General features: G+C 38.1%; 1 protein-coding gene across 1 annotated transcript in view; it reads right to left on the reverse strand.

Annotated features, from left to right (window-relative positions):
- Positions 1–24,513, reverse strand: part of CCDC73 (coiled-coil domain containing 73) — a 191,840-nt gene that overhangs the window by 145,351 nt on the left and 21,976 nt on the right. Inside the window, exon 2 of the mRNA XM_011936357.1 lies at positions 13,006–13,155. Coding sequence (XP_011791747.1) covers positions 13,006–13,140 — 135 coding nt within the window. The 5' untranslated portion in view covers positions 13,141–13,155. The remainder of the gene's footprint in view (positions 1–13,005; positions 13,156–24,513) is intronic.

The raw sequence follows: 24,513 nt of genomic DNA on the forward strand, positions 1-24,513 counted from the left end.
TTTAGTGCTTCCTTCAGGAGCTCTTGTAATGCAGGCCTGGAGGTGACAAAATCTCTCAGCATTTCCTTGTCTATAAAGGATTTCTCCTTCACTTACGAAGCTTAGTTTGGCTGGATATGAAATTCTGGGTTGAAAATTATTTTCTTTAAGAATGTTGAATACTGGCCCCCACTCTCTTCTGGCTTGTAGGGTTTCTGCCAAGAGATCTGCTGTTAGTCTGATGGGTTTCCTTTTGTGGGTAACCCAACCTTTTTCTCTGGCTGCCCTTAACATTTTTTTCCTTCATTTCAACCGTGGTGAATCTGACAGTTATGTGTCTTGGGGTTGCTCTTCTCAAGGAGTATCCTTGTGGTGTTCTCTGTATTTCCTGAATTTGAATGTTGGCCTGCCTTACTAGATTGGGGAAGTTCTCCTGGATAATATCCTGAAGAGTGTTTTCTAACTCGGTTCCATTCTCCCTGTCACTTTCAGGTACACCAATCAAGCATAGATTTGGTATTTTCACATAGGCCCATATTTCTTGGAGGCTTTGTTCATTTTGTTTCATTCTTTTTCTTCTAATCTTGTCTTCTCACTTTATTTCATTAATTTGATTTTCAATCACTGGTACCCTTTCTTCCATTTGATCAAATCAGCTACTCAAGCTTGTGTATGCTTCATGAAGTTCTCATACTGTGATTTTCAGCTCCATCAGGTCATTTAAGCTCTTCTCTACACTGATTATTCTGGTAAGCCATTTGTCTAACCTTTTTTCAAGGTTTTTAGCTTCTTTGTAATGCATCAGAACATGCTCCTTTAGCTTGGAGAAGTTTGTTATTACTGGCTTTCTGAAGCCTACTTCTATCAACTCGTCAAATTCATTCTCTGTCCAGTTTTGTTCTCTTGTTGGTGAGGTGTGGTGTTCCTTTGGAAGAGGAGGCATTCTGGTTTTTGGAATTTTCAGCCTTTCTGCTCTGGTTTCTCCCCATCTTTGTAGTTTTATCTACCTTTGGTCTTTGATGTTGGTGACCTATGGATGTGGTTTTGGTGTGGATGTCCTTTTTGTTGATGTTGATGCTATTCCTTTCTGTTTGTTAGTTTTCCTTCTAACAGACCGGCCCCTTAGCTGCAGGTCTGTTGGAGTTTGCTGGAGTCCACTCCAGACCCTGTTTGCCTGGGTATCACCAGTGGAGGCTGCAGAATAGCAAATAGTGCTCCCTGATCCTTCCTCTGGAAGCTTCATCCCAGAGGGGCACCCACCTATATGGGGTGTCTGTTGGCCCCTACTGGGAGGTATCTCCCAATCAGGCTAAAGGGGGTCAGGGACCCATTTGAGGAGGCAATCTGTCTGTTATTGGAGTTCAAACGCTGTGCTAGGAGAACCACTGTTCTTTTCAGAGCTGTCAGGCAGGGACGTTTAAGTCTGGAGAAGCTGTCTGCTGCCTTTTGTTCAGATATGCCCTGCCCCCAGAGGTGGAATCTAGAGGCAGTAGGCCTTGCTGAGCTGCAGTGGGCTCTGCCCAGTTCAAGCTTCCCTGCTGCTTTGTTTACACTGTGAGTACAGAACCGCCTACTCAAGCCTCAGCAATGGCAGATGCCCCTCCCCCTGTCAAATTTCAGCATCCCAGGTTGATCTCAGACTGCTGCGCTAGCAGCAAGAAAGGCTCCATGGGCATGGGACCTGCCAAGACAGGCACGGGAGGGAATCTCCTGGTCAGCCAGATGCGAAGGCCATAGGAAAAGTGCAGTATTTGCACAGGAGTGTACTGCTCCTCCAGGTACAGGCAATCACGGCTTCCCTTGGCTAGGAAAGGGAAATCCCCTGACCCCTTGCACTTCCCGGGTGAGGCGACACCCTGCCCCGCTTCGGCTCACCCTCTGTGGGCTGCACCTACTGTCCAACCAGTCCCAATGAGATAAACCAGGTACCTCAGTTGGAAATGCAGAAATCACCTGTCTTCTGCATCAGTCTCGCTGGGAGCTGTAGACCGGAGTTGTTCCTATTCAACCATCTTGGAAGCGACCCACTCTATATGTTCTTATTGGAGAATTTAATCCATTTATATTCAATGTTATTATTGATAAGTGAGGACTATCTCTTGTCATTTTGTTATTTTTTTTCTGGTTGTTTTGTGCTTTTCCTGTTTTCTTCCTTCCTGTCTGTCTTTCAGTGAAGGTGATTTTCTCTAGCGGTATTTTTTAATTTCTTGCTTTTTATTTTTGTGCATCTCTTGTACAGTTTTCGATTTGAGGTTACCATTAGGCTTGCAAATCCTATCTTTAACCCATTGTTTTAAAATAACAAATTAGCACTGATTGCATAAACAAGCTAATTACCAAACAAGCAAAAAGAAAACTTATAAAAACTCAGTAATTTAACTTTGTCTCCTCACTTTTTACATTTTTGTTGTTTCCATTCATATCTTATTATACCGTCTATGTCTTGAAAAGCTGTAGTTGTTATTTTTGATTGGTTCATCTTTTCATTTTTCTACTTATGAGTATTTTACATATCACACTTACAGTGTTATAATATTCTGTGTTTTTCTGTGTACCTACTATTACCAGTGAGTTTTGTACCTTCAGATGATTTCTTATCGCTGATTAACATCCTTTTCTTTCAGATTGTAGACCTCTCTTTAGCATTTCTTGTAGGAGAGGTCTGGTGTTAATGAAATCCCTCAGCTTTTGTTTATCTGGGTAAGTCTTTATTTCTCCTTCATGTCTGAAGGGTATTTTCACTGCATATACTATTCTAGGGTAAAAGATTTTTTCCTTCAGCACTGTAAATATGTCCTGGCCTGTAAAGCTTCCACTGAAAAGTCTGCTGCCAGATGTATTGGAGCTCCATTGTATGTTATTTGTTTCTTTTATCTTGATGCTTTTAGGATCCTTTCTTTATCCTTGACCTTTGGGAATATTATTATTAAATGCCTCAAGGTAGTCTTCTTTGGGTTACATCTGCTTGGTTTTCTAGAACCTTCTTGTACTTGAATATTGATATTTTTCTATAGATTTGGGAAGTTCTCCGTTATTATCCCATTGAATAAACTTTCCACTCATCTCTTTCTCTACCTCCTCTTTAAAGCCAAAAATGCTTAGATTTGCCCTTTTGAGGCTATTTTTACGATTTTGTAGGTAGATTTTGAGGCTTTCTTTTTTCTTTTGTCTCCTTTGACTGTATATTTTCAAACAGCCTGTCTTCAAGCTCATTAATTCTTTCTTCTGCTCGATCAATTCTGCTATTATAAGACTCCGATGCATTCTTCAGTATGTTAATTGCATTTTTCAATTCCAGAATTTCTGCTTCACTCTTTTTAAATTATTTCTATCTCTTTATTAAATCTATTTGACAGAATTTTAAATTCCTTCTCTGTGTTATCCTGAATTTCTTTAAGCTTCCTCAAAACAGCTATTTTGACTTCTCTGAAAGTTCATATGTCTCTATTTCTCCGGGACTGGTCCCTGGTGCCTTATTAGTTTGTTTGGTGAGGTATGTTTTTCTGGATGGTCTTGATACTTGTGAGTGTTCGTCAGTGTCTGGGCATTGAAGAGTTTGGTATTTTTTGCAGTCTTCACAGTCTGACCTTGTGTGGACCTATCCTTGGGAAGGGTTTCCAGATATTTGAAGGGACTTGAGTGTTGTGATCGAAGTTTTTTGTCACTGCAACTGTATTTGCACTAGGGGGCACCACAAGCCCAGTAACGATGAAGTTCTTGCAGACTCATAGAAGTATTGCCTTGGTGGTCTTGGATAAGATCCAGAAGAATTATCTGAATTACCAAGCAGGGACTCATTCTCTCCTCTTACTTTTTTTTTTTTTTTAAATGGAGTCTCGCTCTGTCACCCAGACTGGAGTGCAATGGCACAATTTTGGCTCACTGCAACCTCCACCTCCGGGTTCAAGCCATTCTCCTGCCTCAGCCTCCCGAGTAGCTGGGATTACAAGCACCCACCACCACCCCTGGCTAATTTTTTTTGTATTTTTAGTAGAGACGGGGTTTCACTACGTTGGCCAGGCTGGTCTCGAACTCCTGACCTCATGATGTACCCACCTCGGCCTCCCAAAGTGTTGGGATTACAGGTGCGAGCCACCGCTCATGGCCTCTACTCTTAATTTCTACCAAATAAATGGATTATCTCTCTGTGCTGAGCTTCCTGGAGGTGGGGGACAGGTGACACAAGCACCCCTGTAACCTCCACCACTGGGACTGCACTGGGTCAGACCTGAACCCAGTACAGCACTGGGTCTTACCCAAGGCCTGCTATAGCCACTATCTAACTACCACCAGTGTGCACTCAAGGCCCTAGGGATCTACAATCACCACGTGGCAAAACCAGCCAGTCTTGTATCCTTCTTTTCAGGGAAGTGAGTGTCCCTGAGCTCTAGGCAGGTTCATGCCATCCAGGAGCCAGGGCCAAGTCAGAAACCTAAGGAATCCACGTGGTGCTCTATTCCACTGTGGCTAAGCTGGCACCAAAACCACAAGACAAGATTCTTCTCACTCTTCCCTCACCTTTCCCAAGGCAGAGGAATCTTTCCCCATGGTCACCACCACCACAGCCAATGGGGAGTATTGACAGGGTACCACTGATGTTCACTTAAGGCCCAAGTCCAGGCCAGGACTCACCCTTCAGGATAGTGGGCTCCCCTCTGTCCCAGGGTAGGTCCAGAGATGCTGTCCATGAGCCAAAGCCTGGAATCGGGAACCCCTAGAGCCCACTTGGTGCTCTTCCCCACTGTGGCCAAGCTGGTACCTAAGCTGCAAGACAAAGTTCCCTTTATTCTTCCCCCTCCTTTTCTCAAGTGGAAGGGTCTCTCCTCATAGCCACCACAGCTGTGAATATGCTGGGTCACACCTGAAGCCCGCATGTCTGAATCTAACTCAAGGCCCATAGCATGTACTACTTGGTTATTGCTACTGATTATTCAGTGCCCAAGGGCTCTTAAGTCAGCAGGTAGTGAATCCTGCCAGAACTGAATCCTTCCCTTCAAGGCAGCAGGTTTCCTGTCTAATTCAGGGTGTGTCTAGAAATGTTGTCTGGGAGTTAGGGCCTGGAATGGGAGCCTAATGATTCTGCCCAGTGCCCTATCCTACTGTGGCTTAGCTGGTATCCAAGTTGCAAAATAAAATCCTCTTACCTCTTCCCTCTTCTCTCTTCAAGCAGGAAGGAGTCTCTTTGGGAGCTGTACCCTGCACTGCCTGGGGTTGAGGGAGGGGTGGTGTAAGCACTCCCTTTCCCACCCCGACTGGTGTGTCATTGGGTCGCATGCCCTCTCCACTGGCTCCGAGACCAGTCCAAGTCCACTGGCTCAGAGACCAGTACAACACTAGTACTTGCCTAGGAAGTATAGTCCTTGTAGCCTAGATTGGCATTATTTGGAACTCCCCCAGCAGCAAGGCTTGCTGAAACTCAAGTTCAAACCACTGGGATGGGCGATTCGCCTCTAGCGAGGGCTGGTCTGAATGCACTCTCCATGGGCACTGGCTGAGTTCTGCCTGGTGTTGGGAGCACTGAGTTCCCACAATTCCTGCACTTTCCTTTAACTGCACAGATTTTCTCCACATCATGTGGCCACTGCAGGAGCTCGGGGAGAGGTGAAGTTGGAGATTCAAGACTGTCTTTCCTACTCTCTTCAGTACCTCTTTCAGCAATATGAAGCTAAAACCAAGTACTATGACCAGTCACTTAATTTTTGGTCCTCATGAAGGTGCTTTTTTGTGTAGATAGTTGTCAAATTTGGTGTTCCTGCAGGGAGGACATTGGTAGAATCTTCTATTTGGCCATCTTGCCCCCACCCTCAAAACTTAGTAATTTAAAACAATATTTTATTAGGTCTCACAATTCTGTACAATGATCGGGCTTAGCAAGACAGTTCTGTTTCACATTCTTGCAGAAGCATTTATATGGTAGCTTGGCTAGGGCTGGGATGACAGTGACTTCTGCTTACACTCCAGTGTCTTTCCCCATGTAGCTTCTGATCATTAAATAATCTATTTTGAATTTTATGACATAGCTCTGGCTTCCAAGAGGATGTGTTCTAAGAGAAAAAGCCCCAGTGTGCGAGTACTTATCAAGCCTCTGCTTAGTAACATGATTGCTAATGTTTCGTTGGCCAAGAAAGTCACATGACCAGGGCTAAGTTAATGCGGGAGTGATCTACTTAAGGACACAAAGTATGGTTCATTGGGAGCCACAAATATAACAGCATCATTTATTTACTGGCTGTTCACAGATATTTAGACTGCTTATAACTTTTCCCATTACAACAATATAGTAAATATCACTGTAGCAAAATATTTGCCCAAGTAAGCTCACACAAAAAATTATCCTAGATAAAAATATAAACTGCTCAGACTTAATGAACATGAAATTTTAAATTCCAATTTAAACAGATAAAACTGAATTTCTATCCATTATCTATATTAATTTACATCAAAAAGGAAAAAATACAGTAGTACTCATTCCTGAAAACTCCAGCCACTGCTGGAAATTATCAATCTTTTTAGTATTTTTCCAATCTGGGAATCAAAAACTGATTATCTCATTTTTGTTTTAATCTGCATTTATTTTATTAGTAGTAAAGTTAAGCATACTTTTGTACATTTTATGATTACTTGTATTTCTTCATTCTGTTCATTTTTCTGTTGGGTTGTTTTGATTTGGAATATTTTGTAAATAAGATATTGATTTTTTTATTATTTTGCATGTTGCAAATATTTTCTCTCCATCACTTTGTTTTTTAAGAGACTAAGTCTTGCTTGTCACCCATGCTGGACTGCAGTGGTACAATCACAGCTCACTGTAACCCTGAACTCCTGGGATTAAGTGATCCTCCTGCCTCTGCCTCCTGCCCAAGTAGCTAGGACTATGAACACATGCCATCATGTCCAACTAATTAAAAATGTTTCTTGTAGAGAAACGGTCTCATTATGTTGCCCAGGCTGGTCTCGAACTCCTGGCCTCAAGTGATTGATTCTCCCACTCAGCCTCCCAAAGCACTGGAATAACACAGGTATGAGCCACTGTGCCTGGCCAGTCACTTTTTTTAAACTTTATGATGGCTATTGCCCTGTAAAAGCTAAGAAACTAGCCATCATATCCAGCCATCTTTTCCTTTATGAAGGATAATCTCTATTCCCAAGAATATAAAAATTGTTTCTTATGTTTTCTAGTATTTGTATGGTTTTCTTCTTTGCATTGAGTTTTAGTTTTCTTTTTTTTTTTTTTTCTTGAGACAAGCTTTTGCTGTGTCACCCAGGCTGCAGCGCAGTGACACAAACACAGCTCACTGCAGCCTTGATCTTGTGGGCCCAAGTGATCCTCCTACCTCAGCCTCCCAAGTAGCTGGGAATACAGGCATGCACCACCACACCCAGCTAAAATTTTGAGATGGAGTCTCACTCTGTAGCACAGGCTGGAGTGCAGTGATGTGATCTTGGCTCACTGCAACCTCCGCTTCCTGGGTTCAAGTGATTTTCCTGCCTCATCCTCCTGAGTAACTGGGATTACAAGCACCCACCACCATGCCCAGCTAATTTTTTGTATTTTTAGCAGAGATGGGGTTTCACCATGTTGGCCAGGCTGGTCTCAAACTCCTGACCTCAAGTGATCCGCCCACCTCGGCCTCCCAAAGTGTTAGGATTGCAGGTGTGAGCCACCACGCCCGGGTCCCAACTAAAATTTCTTAAGTTTTTTGTTGAGATGGGGTCACACCATGTTGCCCAGGTTGTTTTCAAACTCCTGGCTTCAAGTGATCCTCCCACCTCAGCCTACCAAAGGATTACAGGTATGAGACACCAGACCCAGCCCTGGGTTTTATTTTTGTGTATAAGGTATGTAAGAATGCTCCAAATACCACTTACTATTGTTCTTTTCACCCAATGAATTGACTTATCTTTTTAATGATTTATTTATTCCTGCAACTATGTCACATTTTAAATTATTACAGCATTTGAACATGGTTTAATATCTGATAGAGCAAGTAGCACTTCATTCTTCTCTTTTGAAAATGTTATTAGCTATCCTCATGTATTTTTCTTACATATATAACTTTAGAATCATCCTACCAAGCTCTAAAAAACACTGCATTAGGTTTTGATTAGCACGTATTAAATTTGGGGATCCTTTGAAGGAAACTCTAGAAATGAAAAAGGTTATCATTGAAATTAAAAACTCTAAGGAAGGTTAGATAGCAGGTAAAAACATCTGAAGAGATAATTAGAAAACAACACAATGAATTACACAGAACTCAGTACAGAGAGGCAAATAGGAAGAAATATAAGAGAGTTAAGAGTCAAAAAGGATAAGATGACATGGGCCAATATGCTGTCTATTGGGGTTTCAAGAAAAAAAGATAATAGAGAAAATAAGGGGCAATACTAAAAAAAAAAAAATCACAGCTGAAGTTTTTTGTAACATTCAGGTATCAAAATGAGTCTCTAAAAATACAGATAAATCCACACCTAGACACATTAAAAATAAAGATCATCAATGACAAACAGATCTTAAGAGCGAATAGAAATGATGAATTACCTACAGAGGAAAATTTCTAAATAGCAGCAAAAGAACTCAATAAAATCTCTTTAAAATACTGACAGAACACAAATGTAATCTACAATTTCATGGCAAAATAAAGACATTTTCTGGAAAAAGGAAAGTCTAAAAAGAGTTTACCATTAACAGACTTTTTAGCATTGAATTAGAGGAATGTGAATTAGCTGAACCAGTTTCCAGAGTACACAGAAGATGGCTTCAACTTTTTTTTTCTTTTTTTTTTGAGACAGAATCTCACTCTGTCACCCAGGCTGGAGTATAGTAGCGTGATCTTGGCTCACTGCAACCTCTGCCTCCCAGATTTAAGCGATTCTCCTGCCTCAACCTCCCACGTAGCTGGGATTACAGGCACCCGTCACCCCGCCCAGCTAATTTCTATATTTTTAGTAGAGACGTGATGTTGGTCAGGCTGGACTTGAACTCCTGGCCTCGAGTGATCCACCCATCTCAGCCTCCCAAAGTGCTGGGATTATACATGTGAGCCACCGTGCTCGGCCGGCTTCAACATTTTTTATCTGGATAAAAACTTAGGAAAATAATTAAGACCTTAAATTATCCTTTTAGAGGCCAGGCAAGGTGGCTCGCCCGTGTAATCCCAGCACTTTGGGAGGCTGAGGTGGGTGGATCACAAGGTCAGGAGATCGAGACCAGTCTGGCCAACATGGTGAAACCCTGTCTCTACTAAAAATACAAAAATTGGTTGGGTGTGGTGATGCATGCCTGTAATCCCAGCTGCTCAGGAGGCTAAGACAGGAGAATCGCTTGAACCCGAGAGGCGGAGGTTGCAGTGAGCTGAGATCATGCCACTGCATTCCAGTCTGGGTGACAGAGCAAGATTCCATCTCAAAATATATATCCTTTTAAAAGTTATTTACAACATCAAGTCCAAGATAATTTATTACAATTGTATATTTTCTCTCTACCATTTGGGAAGATATAAAGCCTATTTCTATTTATTTAGCAATTACCCTTAATATTTTAATATTCCTACTTAACTGAAGAACATCTGTAGTTGGTTAGTATCTTTATATCTTCTGAATGATACAAGGACCTAAGAATCAGTCCCATCCAGGCTTAACGGTAACTGTGGATCAGTGTTTTAATTCTACTTTTTTATCTTTAAAAACTAAATGTAATTATTCATTTTTAATTGTATCTTAATCATTTTGCACTCTGTTTTAAATGCTAAATAAAAAGATCTCTTCAGAAACTACCAAGGAGAAGTATTAAAAATTTGCAGTAAAGATTTGGGAGGACATGAGACAAAATCAGTATCTCATAAGTAGTTCCTGAATAAGATCTGTTCTTGCTTACTTGTCACACATGCCTGCAAAATGTCTGGTACAAGAATATGCACAGCAATATGAATAGCAACTGTTTTCATAAAAACCAACAACTGGAAGCCACTTAGGTATCCATAACTATGTTAATGAAAACAACAAACCTTGGTACATTTACATTATAGATACTACTCAATGATAAAAACAAACTGACTACAAACACACACGACAAGAATAAATCTCAAAAATACTACACTGAGTAAAAACAAACCCTACACAAAATAATATATACTGAATGATTCCCCTTATATGAAAATCTAGACCAGAGATATACTAATCTATAGTGAAAAAAAATTAGAACAGGGGCTGCCTCTGGATGAAAAGGGGTGAAGAATTTTATTCTACATAAATTTCATATTGAAAGAAAAAATAAACAAATATTAAAATCTAGTTAATAATATACATACTGAAGCATATAATTTCCAACTTATTTGGAAATGAATCCCAAAAATAAGACTAGACAGACAGATATACTATGAAATCAAGTATAGAATCTGGGTAGTAGGTATATTAGGTTCCTATTACTACTGTAACAAATAACAACAAACTTAGTGACTTAAAACAACTCAAATTTATTCTGTTGCAGTTCTGGAGGTCAGAAGTCCAAGGTATCTGCAGGGCTGCATACCTTCTATAGTCTCTGGGGGAGAATCCATTTCCTTGCCTCTTCCAGCTTCCACTTACATATGTTCCTTGGCTCATAGCAATTTCCTCCATCTTCAAAGCTAGCAGCATAACATCTTCCAATCTCTTTCTCTTTGACTATAACCTCTACTTCCACTATCACATCTCTTTCTTGGACTCTGATTCCCCTGTCTCCCTCTTATAAGAATGCTTATGAGTACTCTGGACCCACTCGAATAATCAAGCATAATCCCTCCATCTCAAAATGCTTAGTTTAATCACACCTACAAAATTCCTTTTGCCATATAAGGTAACATATTCACAGGTTCTTGAAATTAGGACATGAACATGCTTGGGTGCCATATTCTGTCTACCACAATGGGTGGATGGGTGTTCACTGTGAAGTTCTTTCAACTATTACGTATGTTTGAAATTTTCCTAAAATGTTAGGGGGAAAATCTACGAATGCAGGAAAAGTACTGCCATCAGGGTAAATATGAAAACCAGTAACTGTCTTTTTCTAATGAAAGTAAGGGATATTTTTCCCCTTTTTAAGAAGAAAGCTCTCTTTTCAATGAGGAATTTCATTGTTAGTATTATGTACTTTTACATTTGATTATTAAAAACATTGTTCCTCTTCATTCAGGGATGGCATCTAGAGGCACTCAAAATGGTCCAGCATTTGACGCATCATCATGGGCTTTCCTACAATAGAGCCTCTAACAAAACAAGGTTGTCCCAAACCCGTGGTGATAGAATTGTTTACCTTTACACCAAGAAGGTTGGGAAAGCACCAAAATCTCCATGTGGCATGCCTCCAAGTAGACTTCAAGGAGTTTGTGATGTGAGACCTAAAGTTCTTATGAGGTTGTCTTGAAAAAACGTGTCAGCAGAGCCTATGGTGGTTCCATGTGTGCTAATTGTGTCCATGACAGGCTCAAACATGCTTTCTTCATCAAGGAGCAGAAAATCCTTGTGAAAGTGTTGAAGGCACAAGCACAGAGTTTGAAAGCTAAATTTTAAAATAAAGCTTTCTTGGGTAATAAAAGAAAAAGAAGAAAAAAAAACACTATTCCTTTTCTAATCTGAAATTTTTCAGAAGCTTTTTAAAAGAAGCATATTTTTTAAGTTGGAAATATAAACAGACCAAAGTATAAAATTTAAAACACAATAAAACAGAATATTGTTTTAAATGATGACCAGAAGTTGTTTCACTTAGGAAAGAACATTTTAAGCTAATTTTAAAAAACAGTTCTTTATAATACTTATCCAAAATACCATTTTTAGCAGAATTTCATCTTAAAACAGGCTTTTATTACACTAATAAGTAACTTTAAATAGGATGAACACTGTGGTATTTAAATTTTCTTATTGTAACAATAAATTTCAATATTTTTAAATCCTAGAACAATATTCATATTATTATATAATAAAAATGTTGTTTCAGCTCTTTTTCTCTAATTTATAGCTTATTTTCAGAAAGTCAGTAAATTATATTGATTCTTCTCTCTGCCTCTTCTGTTCTATCTTCATGGTCATATATACATCCTAGTGAACTCATTTCTATATCATTATTGCAATAGTTTTATGGTTTTTTTTCGCTCCAGAATCTTCCAAGTTGCAGTCTATCCTATATAGAGTTAAAATTTAGACCCATACAAGTCTCAGAAATAAAATGCTTTTTAAGGGGATTTGCACAATATAGATATCCTGCTGAAACCAATATTTTTTACTTTTTTTTTTTTTTTTGAGACAGAGTCTTGTTTCATCACCCAGGCTGGAGTGCAGTGGCGTGATCTTGGCTCATTGCAACCTCCACCTCCCAGGTTCAAGCAATACTTGGGACTCAGCAACTGGGACTACAAGCATGTGCCACCAAATCCAGCCAATTTTTTGTATTTTTAATAGAGACAGCATTTCACCATGTTGGCCAGGCTGGTCTGCGAACTCCTGGCCTCAAGTGATCCACCTGCTTTGTCTTTTACAATTTTATACTAGACATATGCTTTAAGAAAAAATCCCAGTTGCCACTTTTTAAAATAAAGATATTTGATTCTTTCAACCCAGAATATTTACTACATACATTTATTTTGTCACTTAATCATATACTGCCTTGTTTCATTATTTAATCATTTCATAGGCATCTGTATAATAACCTTAACAAAAATGTAATCTCCCCAAGAGCGATTCTTTTTCATCAGCCATGTGTCTAAAGAGGGTGCTATCTGTGCACTCCCGGGGATTCAATAAATACTAGTTGACTTATCAGGTACTTAATCTGAAAACCCCTCTTTTATTTTGTGCTTTAGTTTCCAAATTCTTATTTCGCATTCCTTGATCATTGACTTAATCTGTCCTATTTTCTTTTACTTCATTAATTGGACTATATATTTTATTTCTAAACAAGAGGGATTTTTATGTCTTTTTTATTCTTTAAAAAACAATAAACTAAACAAAATCAAGTTTTCCTATTTAACAAAAGCATTTTAAAAAGGAGCTTACCCTTCTCATACGCAATTCTTCTAATGCTTCCAGTAAACTTGTTTTGAAATCTAATAGCTGAATAGAAAACAATGTCTCTGAAGAACTTTGAAGAGTAAAGGTAGATGATGACTCAGTATTGAAGTTGTTTTCCATATTAATATTTATTTCCTGTAATGTAAAAAGGTCTTAACTGAAAAAAATAATTTATCTAGGTTTTTCAAGTAAAAGCAAGTTACCATAAAAATATGACAACCTGCATCCCATAATCTGCCAATTTCAGCACTGATTAACAGTTGTGTCATCACTCCACTCTAATGTTGACCAAAAAAACACTTAGCAACAATGGTATTATTCTGTTTCTCTATGGTTGAAGCCTTTTCTGGCAGCTGAGTACCCTCAAAGGCCATATTTTCCTCACCAGTCTTCTAAAGGCTGGGTTCGTGACGTTGCAGGCAAGTTGCTTCATGCCAAAGCTGGGATACACATTCTGCTTCCTAAACTTTGCCTTGACATAAAGCTTCCTTGTGAAGATGATGTGAATAGTAATATGAAATCTTCAAACTCAACATAGTTGGAAGATGAAGGCTGGAAAAATTGCCTTTTATTAAAAACCAAGATAGTTAAATACCTTTCTCAACCCAGAAAATGTATGAGTCAGGCTGCAAGAAACTTTTCAACTTTTCAATATGAAACAATTATCAATTCACAGGTAGTTGCAAAAGAATGTACAGTGAAGTGCTATACACCATTCACTTAATAACCCCCGCAAATGTTAACATCTTGTATAACAAGAGTACAGTATTAAAAATATGCATCTAACTTTGGTACAATCCATGGAGCTTATTAGCACTTTACCAGTTATACATGTACTTATTTGTGTGCATGTGTCTGTGTGTATATATGCTTTTGGCAAGTTTATCATATTTATAGCTTCATATAACTATGACCTCAATTTAAGATACAGAACTCTAGCATCAATACAAGCTTCTTCAAGCAGCTTCTTTGTTGTCATACCCACTCTCTTCCCCCATCCTTAACTCCGAGAAAATACTAATCTGTTATCTATCTCCGTAATTTTGCTATTTCAAGAGTGCTCATAAATGGAATCACACATCATGTAACCTATGGCTTTTTTTTTAAGTTCATCCAAATTGTTACATGTATCAATAACTCATTCCTTTTTATTGTTTAGTAGTATTTTGTGCTATGGATGTATTATTTACTTAACTACTCACCCACGGAATAACATTTTAGTAGTTTCCAGTTTGTGACTATTATGAATAAAGGTGCTATAAACATTTATGTACACATTTCTCTGTGACCATGATTTTTCATTTCTTAGAGATAAATGCCCAAGAGTAAAACTGTTGGGTTGAGTGAATATTCAGTACATTTTTAGTTGTAAAGGAAACTGCCACATTATTTTCCAGAGTGGCTGTACCATTTTCCATTCCCACTGGCAATGTGCAAGTAATCCAGTTTCTTCAAATTTCTGCCAGCATTTGGTGTTATCACTATTTTTTTTATTTTAGCCATTCTGACAAGTATTATACTAACAAGCATTCTCCAGAGAAACAGAATAGGATAGGTATGTGTGTATATCTATGTGGGGGGGTGTATATATATATGTGAAAGACTCATATGCACATATATATAGACACAGACCTACACACACACACAAGCAGAGAGAGAGAGAGAGACATTTTAGGGAACTGGCTTACACAATTGTGGGGACTGCCAACTCTGAAATCTTTAGGGTCAACCAGCAGGTTACTCAGGAAAGAGCTGATGTTGTAGCTCAAGTTCAAAAGCAGTCTGGAAGCAGAATTCCCACTTCCTTGGACAACCCTAATCTTTTTCTCTTTTGGCCTTCAACTGATTGGATGAGGCCCACCCACATTATGGAGAGTAATTTGCTTTATTCAAAGTCTGCTGATTTAAATGTTAATCACAGCCATAAAATACCTTCACAACATTATCTAGACTGGTATTTGGCCCAGCATCTGGGTACTATGGCCTAGCCAAGTTGATACATAAAATTAACAGCAGTGCATGTGCTTGAAACAAACTTTCTAAAAGGAAAATTTTCATTCCTGAAAATGATGAGGTATGTTATTTGGACCAATCCTCCTACTAAAAACAACTAAAAATTCTAAATAAAACATTTTAAAATCTTCTCAAAAGCATCAAAGACTGAAAAGATAATAAAAAATTATGGAACCAAATTCTAAATTCTAAAAGAGACCAAGAACCAAAAAGTAGACCAAGCACTAACAGCTATCTTTACCCTGTGGGGATTTGACAAATGAGGCAAAATTAAACTATAGCTTTTATGAAGTCTGATTTAAAATGTATAGAATTCAAATTTAGGGCTTACCAAAGTCTAATAAGAGACTCACTACATTAAGCAGAATTCAAAAGAGTTAAACTCTCAGGTAAGGCTGAACCGAAAGTAACCCACCTTCTACAGGAGAGGTGCCTTGGTGCCAAGCAAATAAAGTATAAAGGAAAAGAAAAGGGAGGGAGAGACAAAGAAAGAGAAGAGGAAAAATGTCTTATCCCAGAAAGTTGTAAACAGTTTAATTTCATATTAATTTTTAAATAAAAGCTGCTTCATAGGATGGTGAAAGAAACCTCAATCTATTAATATAATTTAAAATGCTTCCAGATTGATAATGCCCATAAGAACTTTGCAGATGCAAATGAAAATTTATTCTAGAAGAATACACTTAGCCAGGTGTGGTGGTGCACCCTGGTAGTCCCAGCTACTGGGGAGGCTGAGGTGGAAGGGTCATTTGAGCCCAGGAGTTTGAGGCTGCAGTGAGCCTTGATCGTGCCACTGCACTCCACCATAGGTGACAGTGTGAGACCCCTTCTTAAAAAAATAAAAGAAAGAAAGAAAAAAGACAAAGACAAACAAATAGAGACATCTGCAAGATGTCTGAACAGGTACTTCATAAAAGAGGATATCCAAATGGCCAATACACCCAGGAAAAGGTACCTAGCTTCATTAGTAATCAAGGATATGCAAATTAAAATGCCAAGATTCCACAACATACCAGATCAGCCAAAAATTTTAAAGTCCGACATTACCAAGAATTAGTAAAGAAATGAAGCAATAGGAACTCCCAGATACCATCAGTATGTAAACAGGTAAGACCACTTTGGAAAACAGTTTGGTAGTATTACATTGAAGATATATACCCTTTATCTGTATAACAAACTTCCCCAAAACATAATGACTTAAAATAACAATGATTTAAATATTTTTTGCTTTATTTAGCTCAGGATTCAGAAGATTGCTAATTTGTGCTGGGCTCAGCTGGATGGTTTCTCTGCTCTCTGCTGGGTTTATTAATGAGTCTGTGATCAGCTGCCTGTCTGAAGAGTCTGTTTCTAGGGATTCGCTGTCCACTGTGGTACAAGAACAACTGGACCACATATCTCTCATATAGTAAGGTAGTCTTGGTTTATTTATATAGTGGCTGGACTGGGTTCCAAGAGGAAGAGCAGAACATTCAAGGCTTTCTGAGACCCAGGTTCAGATATGGAGTAACACTGCTTCTGTCACATTCTATTCATCAAAGCAAATCACAAAACCAGCCAAGATTCAAGGGATGGAGAAATACACTCCATCTTTTGATGTAGGAAGACACAAAATGAACATTTCAAAGAGTGTTACTACAGAGAGGGGAGAAATTGTGGCCATTTAAACAATCCACCAGACATCCCTAAGACCCAGCAATTGCTCTCTCCCATATTTATCCCAACTCCCATTTTTATCTGTCAAAATCTTACCCATCCTTCAAGGATCCACTAAAATATCTCTTCCTCCAAGAAGTCATTTTGGTCTCACCAATTAAAGTGGTCCCTTCATATTGCTGAGCAACCATTACAATATGTAACTATTTTATTATGCAATACATTTTATATCTAGAATCTTTGTAACGTCCCAAAGCCAGTGGCATATATTTTAGATTTTTATTATGGTATCCTTTCACTTCCAGTGCTGATTTCTGTATTAGTTATTGCTGTATAACAAACCACCCAAAACCTAATGGCTTACAGCACTAATTTATTATTTGTCATCATTTTGTGGACTGGCTGGATTGTTTGTCTGTTGATTTTACGTAGGCTGTTTTATACAAGTTTATTCAGTTGTTAGATTTGCTTAGTTAGGGCTGAATTCACCTGGAAATGCTGGAACTTATGGGTGTCTTTCTTTACATGGTTTTCACCCCAGACTTCTACATAGCATGGTGATCTCTGGGGGATATTTTTAAGAGTTCAAAGGCAGAAACTGCAAATCCCCTTGAAGCCTACACTGTAGAGCTCATACAGTGTCAATTCTGCCACATTCTATTAACTAAAGCATTTCATAAAGCTATCCTAGATTCAAAGGGGTGAAGAAATTGATTCCAATTCTAGATGGAAGAAACAAGGTCACATTGTAAAGGGGTGTAGATACACAATGGGAAGAATTTGTGCCCATTAAACAATATGTAACAATATATAAATAATTACCAGATAAGAGAGGTTCTTGTGTTTCTAGAACAAAACCAGGATGCTATGAAAAAAATTCCACAATCACAAACAGGGTGGCAGAAAGACTGTTTATGGAAACTGGAAAAGCGATAAAGAAACTGTTACTGGAGTCTGCAAAGACGTCCAGAAATAACTGGACAAAGTATTGTCTGCAGTAACTTGAAAGAGAGAAAACGTACCTAGTCAAATTGTGGACCTGACTAAGGCAGAATACTGGAAGTGTAAACTGACTTTTTTTTAGCTGAATATTGAAAGTATGGGGAGAGAGATGAAGTCAAAAAGAAATTGTTCAGGTTCATAAGTCAACTTTGGAGGATATACTACACAAAAAGGCCCAAGATGTGCTGGGTTGGAAAATAAAGTCGTTTAACATCCAATCAACAAAAGTTTTCACAGTAAGAAATAGCTCAAATAAATATCAAAACACAGGTAAGAATGTTAAGAACATTTTAAGACCATGGAAAAATTCAAGGCAGCCTTACACAAGGATCTCAAGGGCATTATCTTAGAGCATCCTGACATGCCCAAGGTAGGAGAAATCTGTCCTAAAAAGATTGACTTTGGAGAAAAGATTCATAGAAACCCCAGAAAGTTTTGTGTTTGTTTGGTTTCGGTTTTTTAAAAATTGTACTGGCAGCAGCACTGCCAGCTTGGACTAAAAAGGACTGACACGGTTAAAAAGAGGCCGTGGGACCACCAAAGAACAATGGGTAGAAAACAAGACTAAAACAACACCCATTTGCAAACAGAGGCCATGTTTTATGGAAAAGGAAGGGCCTTTCAAGCAGCTAAGCCAAGAATTCAAAGGTATGGCCAAGATGAAAACAATGTACTAGGGGACCACTCCCCGGTTGCGGAATGGAGATCTAATCAAGAAATAAAGAAATATCCCATGCCCCTGATAAATTGTGCCCACTTGCATTTCAGAAATGCTATCAACTAGTGACTGCTAAATGCCACTATTCCTCCCCTTTTTGAATGAAAGCATCTACTGTGGTTATCATATCCCTGTCTCACCACTGTGTATTGAATGTGTGAGAGGCAAATACTTTTTTAGTCCATAGATCTCTGGATCAAGAGGAATAATACTTGACAAGCTGCAGCCAAAGAGCATGAACCACATTCAAACCAATGCAGATCAAGTAACGCAGGACTTTGAGCCCAATACTGTTTGGGGTTGAGATTTTTAGAAGTCTTGGGACGAAAGTGAACATGTTTTGCTTGTGTGAGAAATGTAAAAGAGGTAAACTGATAAATTGCTTAATGGTGACAAATTCCTCCCATCATCTCATTTGAAATGTGATAGGGTCACTTCTCCGTTCCAGAGATGAAATCTATGTCTCCACTCCCTTGAAACTAGGATTGCCTTACAATTTGTTTTGGTGAGTAGGCCTTGAAGTCCTTGCTCTTTGAAAATATTGCTCTGAACCTGCCATGCCATGTCATGCAAAGAACGAGAAGTTCAGAATCAAAGACTACATGGAGACAGCAGGCCCAGCCATCCCAAATGTCCCAGCTGGGGCTAACCCCCACAACAATCTACAAACTCAGGTGCAGTTGCAAGAGAGCCTAGGCAAGACCAGCAGAAAAACAAACTAACAAACTCACAAAATTAGGAGAAATAATAAATCACTGTTATTTTAAACCATTAAATTGGAGGTAATTTGCTATGTAGCCACAGATTCAATAGTTTTAGTTTAATATTTTTATTCTGCTCTCTACATTGTCTCTTTTCTCCAAGTTCCTTTTTTCCCATTTGGTTTTCATTTCTTTTGTGGTTTTCTCAAATGTCAGATGATCCTCAGCTGTCTGTTTATATTTATAAGTAATGCATTAGTCAATATCATAAAAACAAAAGCAGGGGGACTGTTCTAGTTTAAAGGACAACAAAGAGACATGACTACCAAATGCAATGTAGGAACTTTAATTAGATCCCAGATTGAAAAAACGAATAGCTATTGAGGGCATTTGGAGGAAAAATGAGGAAATTCGAATATTGAGTATAGTATATTGAGATAATACTCCTAAATCAATACTAGATTTCTTTTTTTTTTTTTTTTTTTTTTTTTTTTTTTTTGAGACGGAGTCTCGCTCTGTCACCCAGGCTGGAGTGCAGTGGCTGGATCTCAGCTCACTGCAAGCTCCGCCTCCCAGGTTTACGCCATTCTCCTGCCTCAGCCTCCCAAGTAGCTGGGACTACAGGCGCCCGCCACCTCACCCGGCTAGTTTTTTGTATTTTTTTTAGTAGAGACAGAGTTTCACCATGTTAGCCAGGATGGTCTCGATCTCCTGACCTGGTGATCCGCCCATCTCGGCCTCCCAAAGTGCTGGGATTACAGGCTTGAGCCACCGCGCCCGGCCAATACTAGATTTCTTAGATGGCTATAAAGCAGAATGTACTTGTCCTTGTTTAAGGAGATACAAGTTTCAAGTATCTCAGAGCAAAGTATCATGATGCTTACAACTTTCAACAGATTCGGGAAAGAGAGGTATAGAGAGAGATAAAACAAACGTAGCAGATTTTTAGTAACTGGTGAAATCTAGGTAAGGTTATAAAGGTGTTAGTTATTCTATTATTTGAACTATTGAAGTTTGAAAATAGAATGACACACTACAATCAAAAAGATAAATAATAACAAGTGTTGACAAAGATGTGAGAAACTGGAACCTTCATAAACTGCTGGTGGGAATATAAAATGGTGCAACCAGAAAACAGCCTATGTAGTTCCTCAAAAGGTTAAACATAAAGTTACCATATGACTCAGCAATTCCATTTCAATTCCCAAGAGAATACTACATATAAATATTCGTAACAGCATTAATCATAATAACCAAAAAATGGAAACAACCCAAATGCCTATCAACTGGTGAATGGATAAATAAAATGTAGCATATCTATAAAATAGAATGTTAGTCCACAATAAGAAAGGATGAAGTAATGATACATGCAACAACATGGATGAACCTTGAAAATGTTACATTAAATGAAAGAAGTCAATCACAAAAGGCCACATATTTAATAATTCAACTTATATGAAATGTCCAGAATAAGCAAATCCACAGAGACATAAAGTAGATCTGTGTTTGCTTAGGTTGCAGGGTTGAAGCGGGATTGCAGAGGAATAGTGAATGACTGCTAATGAGTATGGGGTTTCTTTTTGAGGTGTTAAAATGTTCTCAAATTGATTGTGGTGATGGATAAACAGCTGTGAATATAATAAAAATTATTGAATTGCACACTTTGAATGAGTCAACCATATCGCATGGAAACTACATCTCAATAAAACTACTTTTAAAAAGTGGAATGATACATTAAAAATTGAATGGAACCAGGAGTGGTGGCTCACCCCTGTAATCTCAGAACTTTGGAAGCCTGAGGCAGGAGGATCACTTGAATCCAGGAGTTCAAGACCAGCCTGGGAAATACAGTGAGACCCCCATTTTCTCTCTCTCTCTCTCTCTCTCTCTCTCTCTCTCTCTCACACACACACACACACACACACACACACACACAAAGTCAGGCATGGTGGCACACATCTCCCGCTACTTGGAAGGCTGAGGTTGGAGAATCACTTGAGCCCAGGAGCTCCAGGTTACAGTGAGCTATGATCGCATTGCTGCCCTCCAGCCTGGGTAACAGAGCAAGACCCTGTCTCAAAAAAAAAAAAAAAAAGTGAATAGAAGCACTGAGGGAGGGCTTATTGATTGACAGGTTTCATTACTAGGTGATCAGGTAACAAAACACATTTTTCATTAGGGGTTCACCTCCGTAATGTCAATATGTAGACATAGTTTCTCTCAGGTGTTTCATTTTCCCCAGAAAACTCTCCATTTTCCTGTCCTGAAGTTTAAAGAGAAGAAGGTAGGGAATTTTATCTGGCAGTATGCCTTCTGACAGAAGCATGATAGTAGAAGGTAAGGATTCCATAGTTCAATGAGTAGATTTTTACTTAATTTTCATTTTCAGCCCCATGCTTCATCCCTGTCATCTGCTTTATCTGGTATACTCCTAACTAGAATTGCCATGGTTCCATTTTTCCAGCACACAAACTCTCATCTTCTGCAGAGAAGGAGACCTGGAAAGATTCAAGTACTCTATACATATATTTTCAGCAAGTCTTCCTTTTTTATTCCCAAGTCTTATTTCTGCCTCACAAAGTACCTGTTGTTTCCAAGTGCTAAGCAAACTTCTGAACCTTTAAGTCAGTCACAATGCTCCTCTATTTGCTTTCTGACAGATTCTGTTAAATCATCGTCTGTTCTCTTTTGTCCCTGTGAGTTAAAACCCTTTTTATGCATTTTAATGAACGTGAGAAAAATAAATGGATGTGGTCAATCTATCATCTTTAAAGTTCTAAAAAGGATTTCAAAACTCTCCTCCTATTTAATTATATAAACTCTACCATGCATAGAACAACTTGAACAACATTGGTCCTCAAAAAATACATGATGGCATTTCAGAAAACCATGAAAGAGATGAAAAGCAAATACAAGAAAAGGAACTTGGAGAAAAGAGACAATGTGGACAGCAGAATTTAAAAAAGTAAAACTAAAAACATTGAATCTATGACTGTATAACAAATAATTCTCAACTTAATTATGTAAAACAATTATTTATTATTTCTCATAATTTCATAGAGCAGTTGATTAAAGAAACATTGATTAGCTTCCTAGCATATGTACAGCACAATGCAAGTTTTTCAGGATAGTGTTCACAATCTGGTTGGAGAGACAGACATGGAAGCCAACAGCGTTATAAGCACCAGAACAGAAACATGTACAAAGTACCTATAAAAATACAAATGACAAAGCAATTAATTCTGTCCACAGGAAGATTTTAAGGAGAGTGTTATGGAAAAAGTGATATATAGCTAGGCCTTAAATATTCTCTGACAAAAAATATGAGGAAAAAATAACATTTTAAAAATTATATGTTTATATAGTTTATCATTTACATTAAATACATCAATTTACCAATAGAACTGTCTACCAGATGGTGCACCAAATATAGATGATTTCTTTGCCACTCAGCTTTAGGAGCCAGTGTTGCCATTTTAGCCACTGTTGTATCCCCCAGAGCCTAGCAAAATATTTGGAACACAATAGACACTGAATAAATCTTTCAGTTCAAAAACATATCAAATGTATTCCAGCTTTAAGGCCTACAGGCTTGCTGTTCCTTCTGTCTGGAATGTTCTATATCCATATCTTTACACAGAATTTCCTTCATGTTTCTGCAGTCTCAGGTCAAATGTTACTTCTTCAGTAAGCACCACACCTAATCACTCTTTAGCATATTATCTATCCTGTTTTATTTTCTCCAGAGTACTTACCGTTATCCTAAATTATCTTAAATTATGTTGATTATGTGTTAATTTTATGTATTATACCTCCTCCTTTAAAACACTAGTTTTGTGACGTCAAAATCTCCTCTACTTTGGCCACGCAGTGTCTTCAGCACCTAGGACATGACCAGATATAGCATAATACATGAGATTAAATAAATATTAGTTGAATATTAAATAAATCTACCTCACCTAGTTCCTGAGGGTATTTAGTTAGTGACCTCTGCTTCATTCAAAGAGCAACATATTGGGAATCCTTTAATATTAACAAATCTGTTAATAGGTAGCTATGTTTTCCCATGCTTTGACCTTTTTGTATCTCCTTTCTTATTTTATCTCTTAATTTACTTCCAGCTCCAAAGTTCTATCACACAACTGCCATGTGACAGATTCCCAATTCATCTTCAGCAATTTCTAAAGTACTCATCACTTGCATTTTTTCACATCAAATTTAACAAATCAAAATGTGTACTTTTTCTTCTCTCACAAATCTTTTTGATTTCATTGTTGTCAGTTGTATCATGTATTCTATTTTAATCTCCAGTGAACATTCACAAAATCTTTCACATCTTTCTCTTTTTCTCTCTCTGCTTCTCCACCTCTTGCTCACTTTCTCTGTCAACCACACTGTCACTTTAACTTTCTCCTTCATCCCCTAAATCTAATCTCTAAACGGACCTGTTTGTTCTTCCTTCTAATTTGCTCTTAGATTCATTCTGCATCACTACTCCTACTGCTATCAATCTAGTCAGATCCTCATTACCTCAGACATGAATTATAATCACCTTTTCCTGTTATCCCTTTATTTAATCTTCTCTCCCACTTCAATCTATTGTGCATATTTTCTCCAGAATTATTTTGCAAAACATCACCCAAATCTCATCAATTTCCAAAGTCAAGAGAATTCTTTTTGTATACAAATCAAGCCCAAATTCCTGTGCCTAATATTTCAGGGTTCCTCACTTTCTAGTTTTATCCCCTTTTTCAACTTTAATCTTCTGCCCCCAAAAGACTTCCTCTATTACAGTTTCCTTACTGTCTCCTACTAATCCATGTATCTAGTACTAATCCATGTACTAATCCATTTCACCTCTGTATCTAGAATAATTTTTTACTCACTCCACTTATCTATCCATATTTTATGCCCATTTCAAGGTGTCTTTTCTCCAGGAACCCTTCCCTGGCCATTCTAAACCACAATAACCCTTCCATTTTCTAAATTCATGTTGTGTGCTTAAATTCAACACTATAGTTTAACAAGAATTCTCCAATTCTTTGTATGTTCAATCTGCCTCTCCAATGGGATGTTTCTGAAAGGCAAGAACTGTTTTACTCTCTTTCATTCACTCCCCCAACTCCATGGCATATACATATACGTATACATATGTATATATAAACAACCCCTTACCTAACAAAGCAATTTCCCTTCTATTTTTCCTTTGATCCTCAAATTGCTTCTCTGGAGTTTATAGAGTATTTCTTCCTACAGAGTATGGTTAAAAAAAAAAAAAATCATCGAACTTAAAGTTAGAAGTCTTAGACTTGAGAAAAAACTTGACTACTTTCTCTATGTAACCTTTTTTTCTTTTCTTTCTTTTTTTTTTTTTTTTTTTTTGAGATGGAGTCTTCCTCTGTC

This window comes from Colobus angolensis, unplaced genomic scaffold, assembly GCF_000951035.1.
Source record: "Colobus angolensis palliatus isolate OR3802 unplaced genomic scaffold, Cang.pa_1.0 Scaffold152, whole genome shotgun sequence".
Classification (NCBI taxonomy): domain Eukaryota; kingdom Metazoa; phylum Chordata; class Mammalia; order Primates; family Cercopithecidae; genus Colobus; species Colobus angolensis.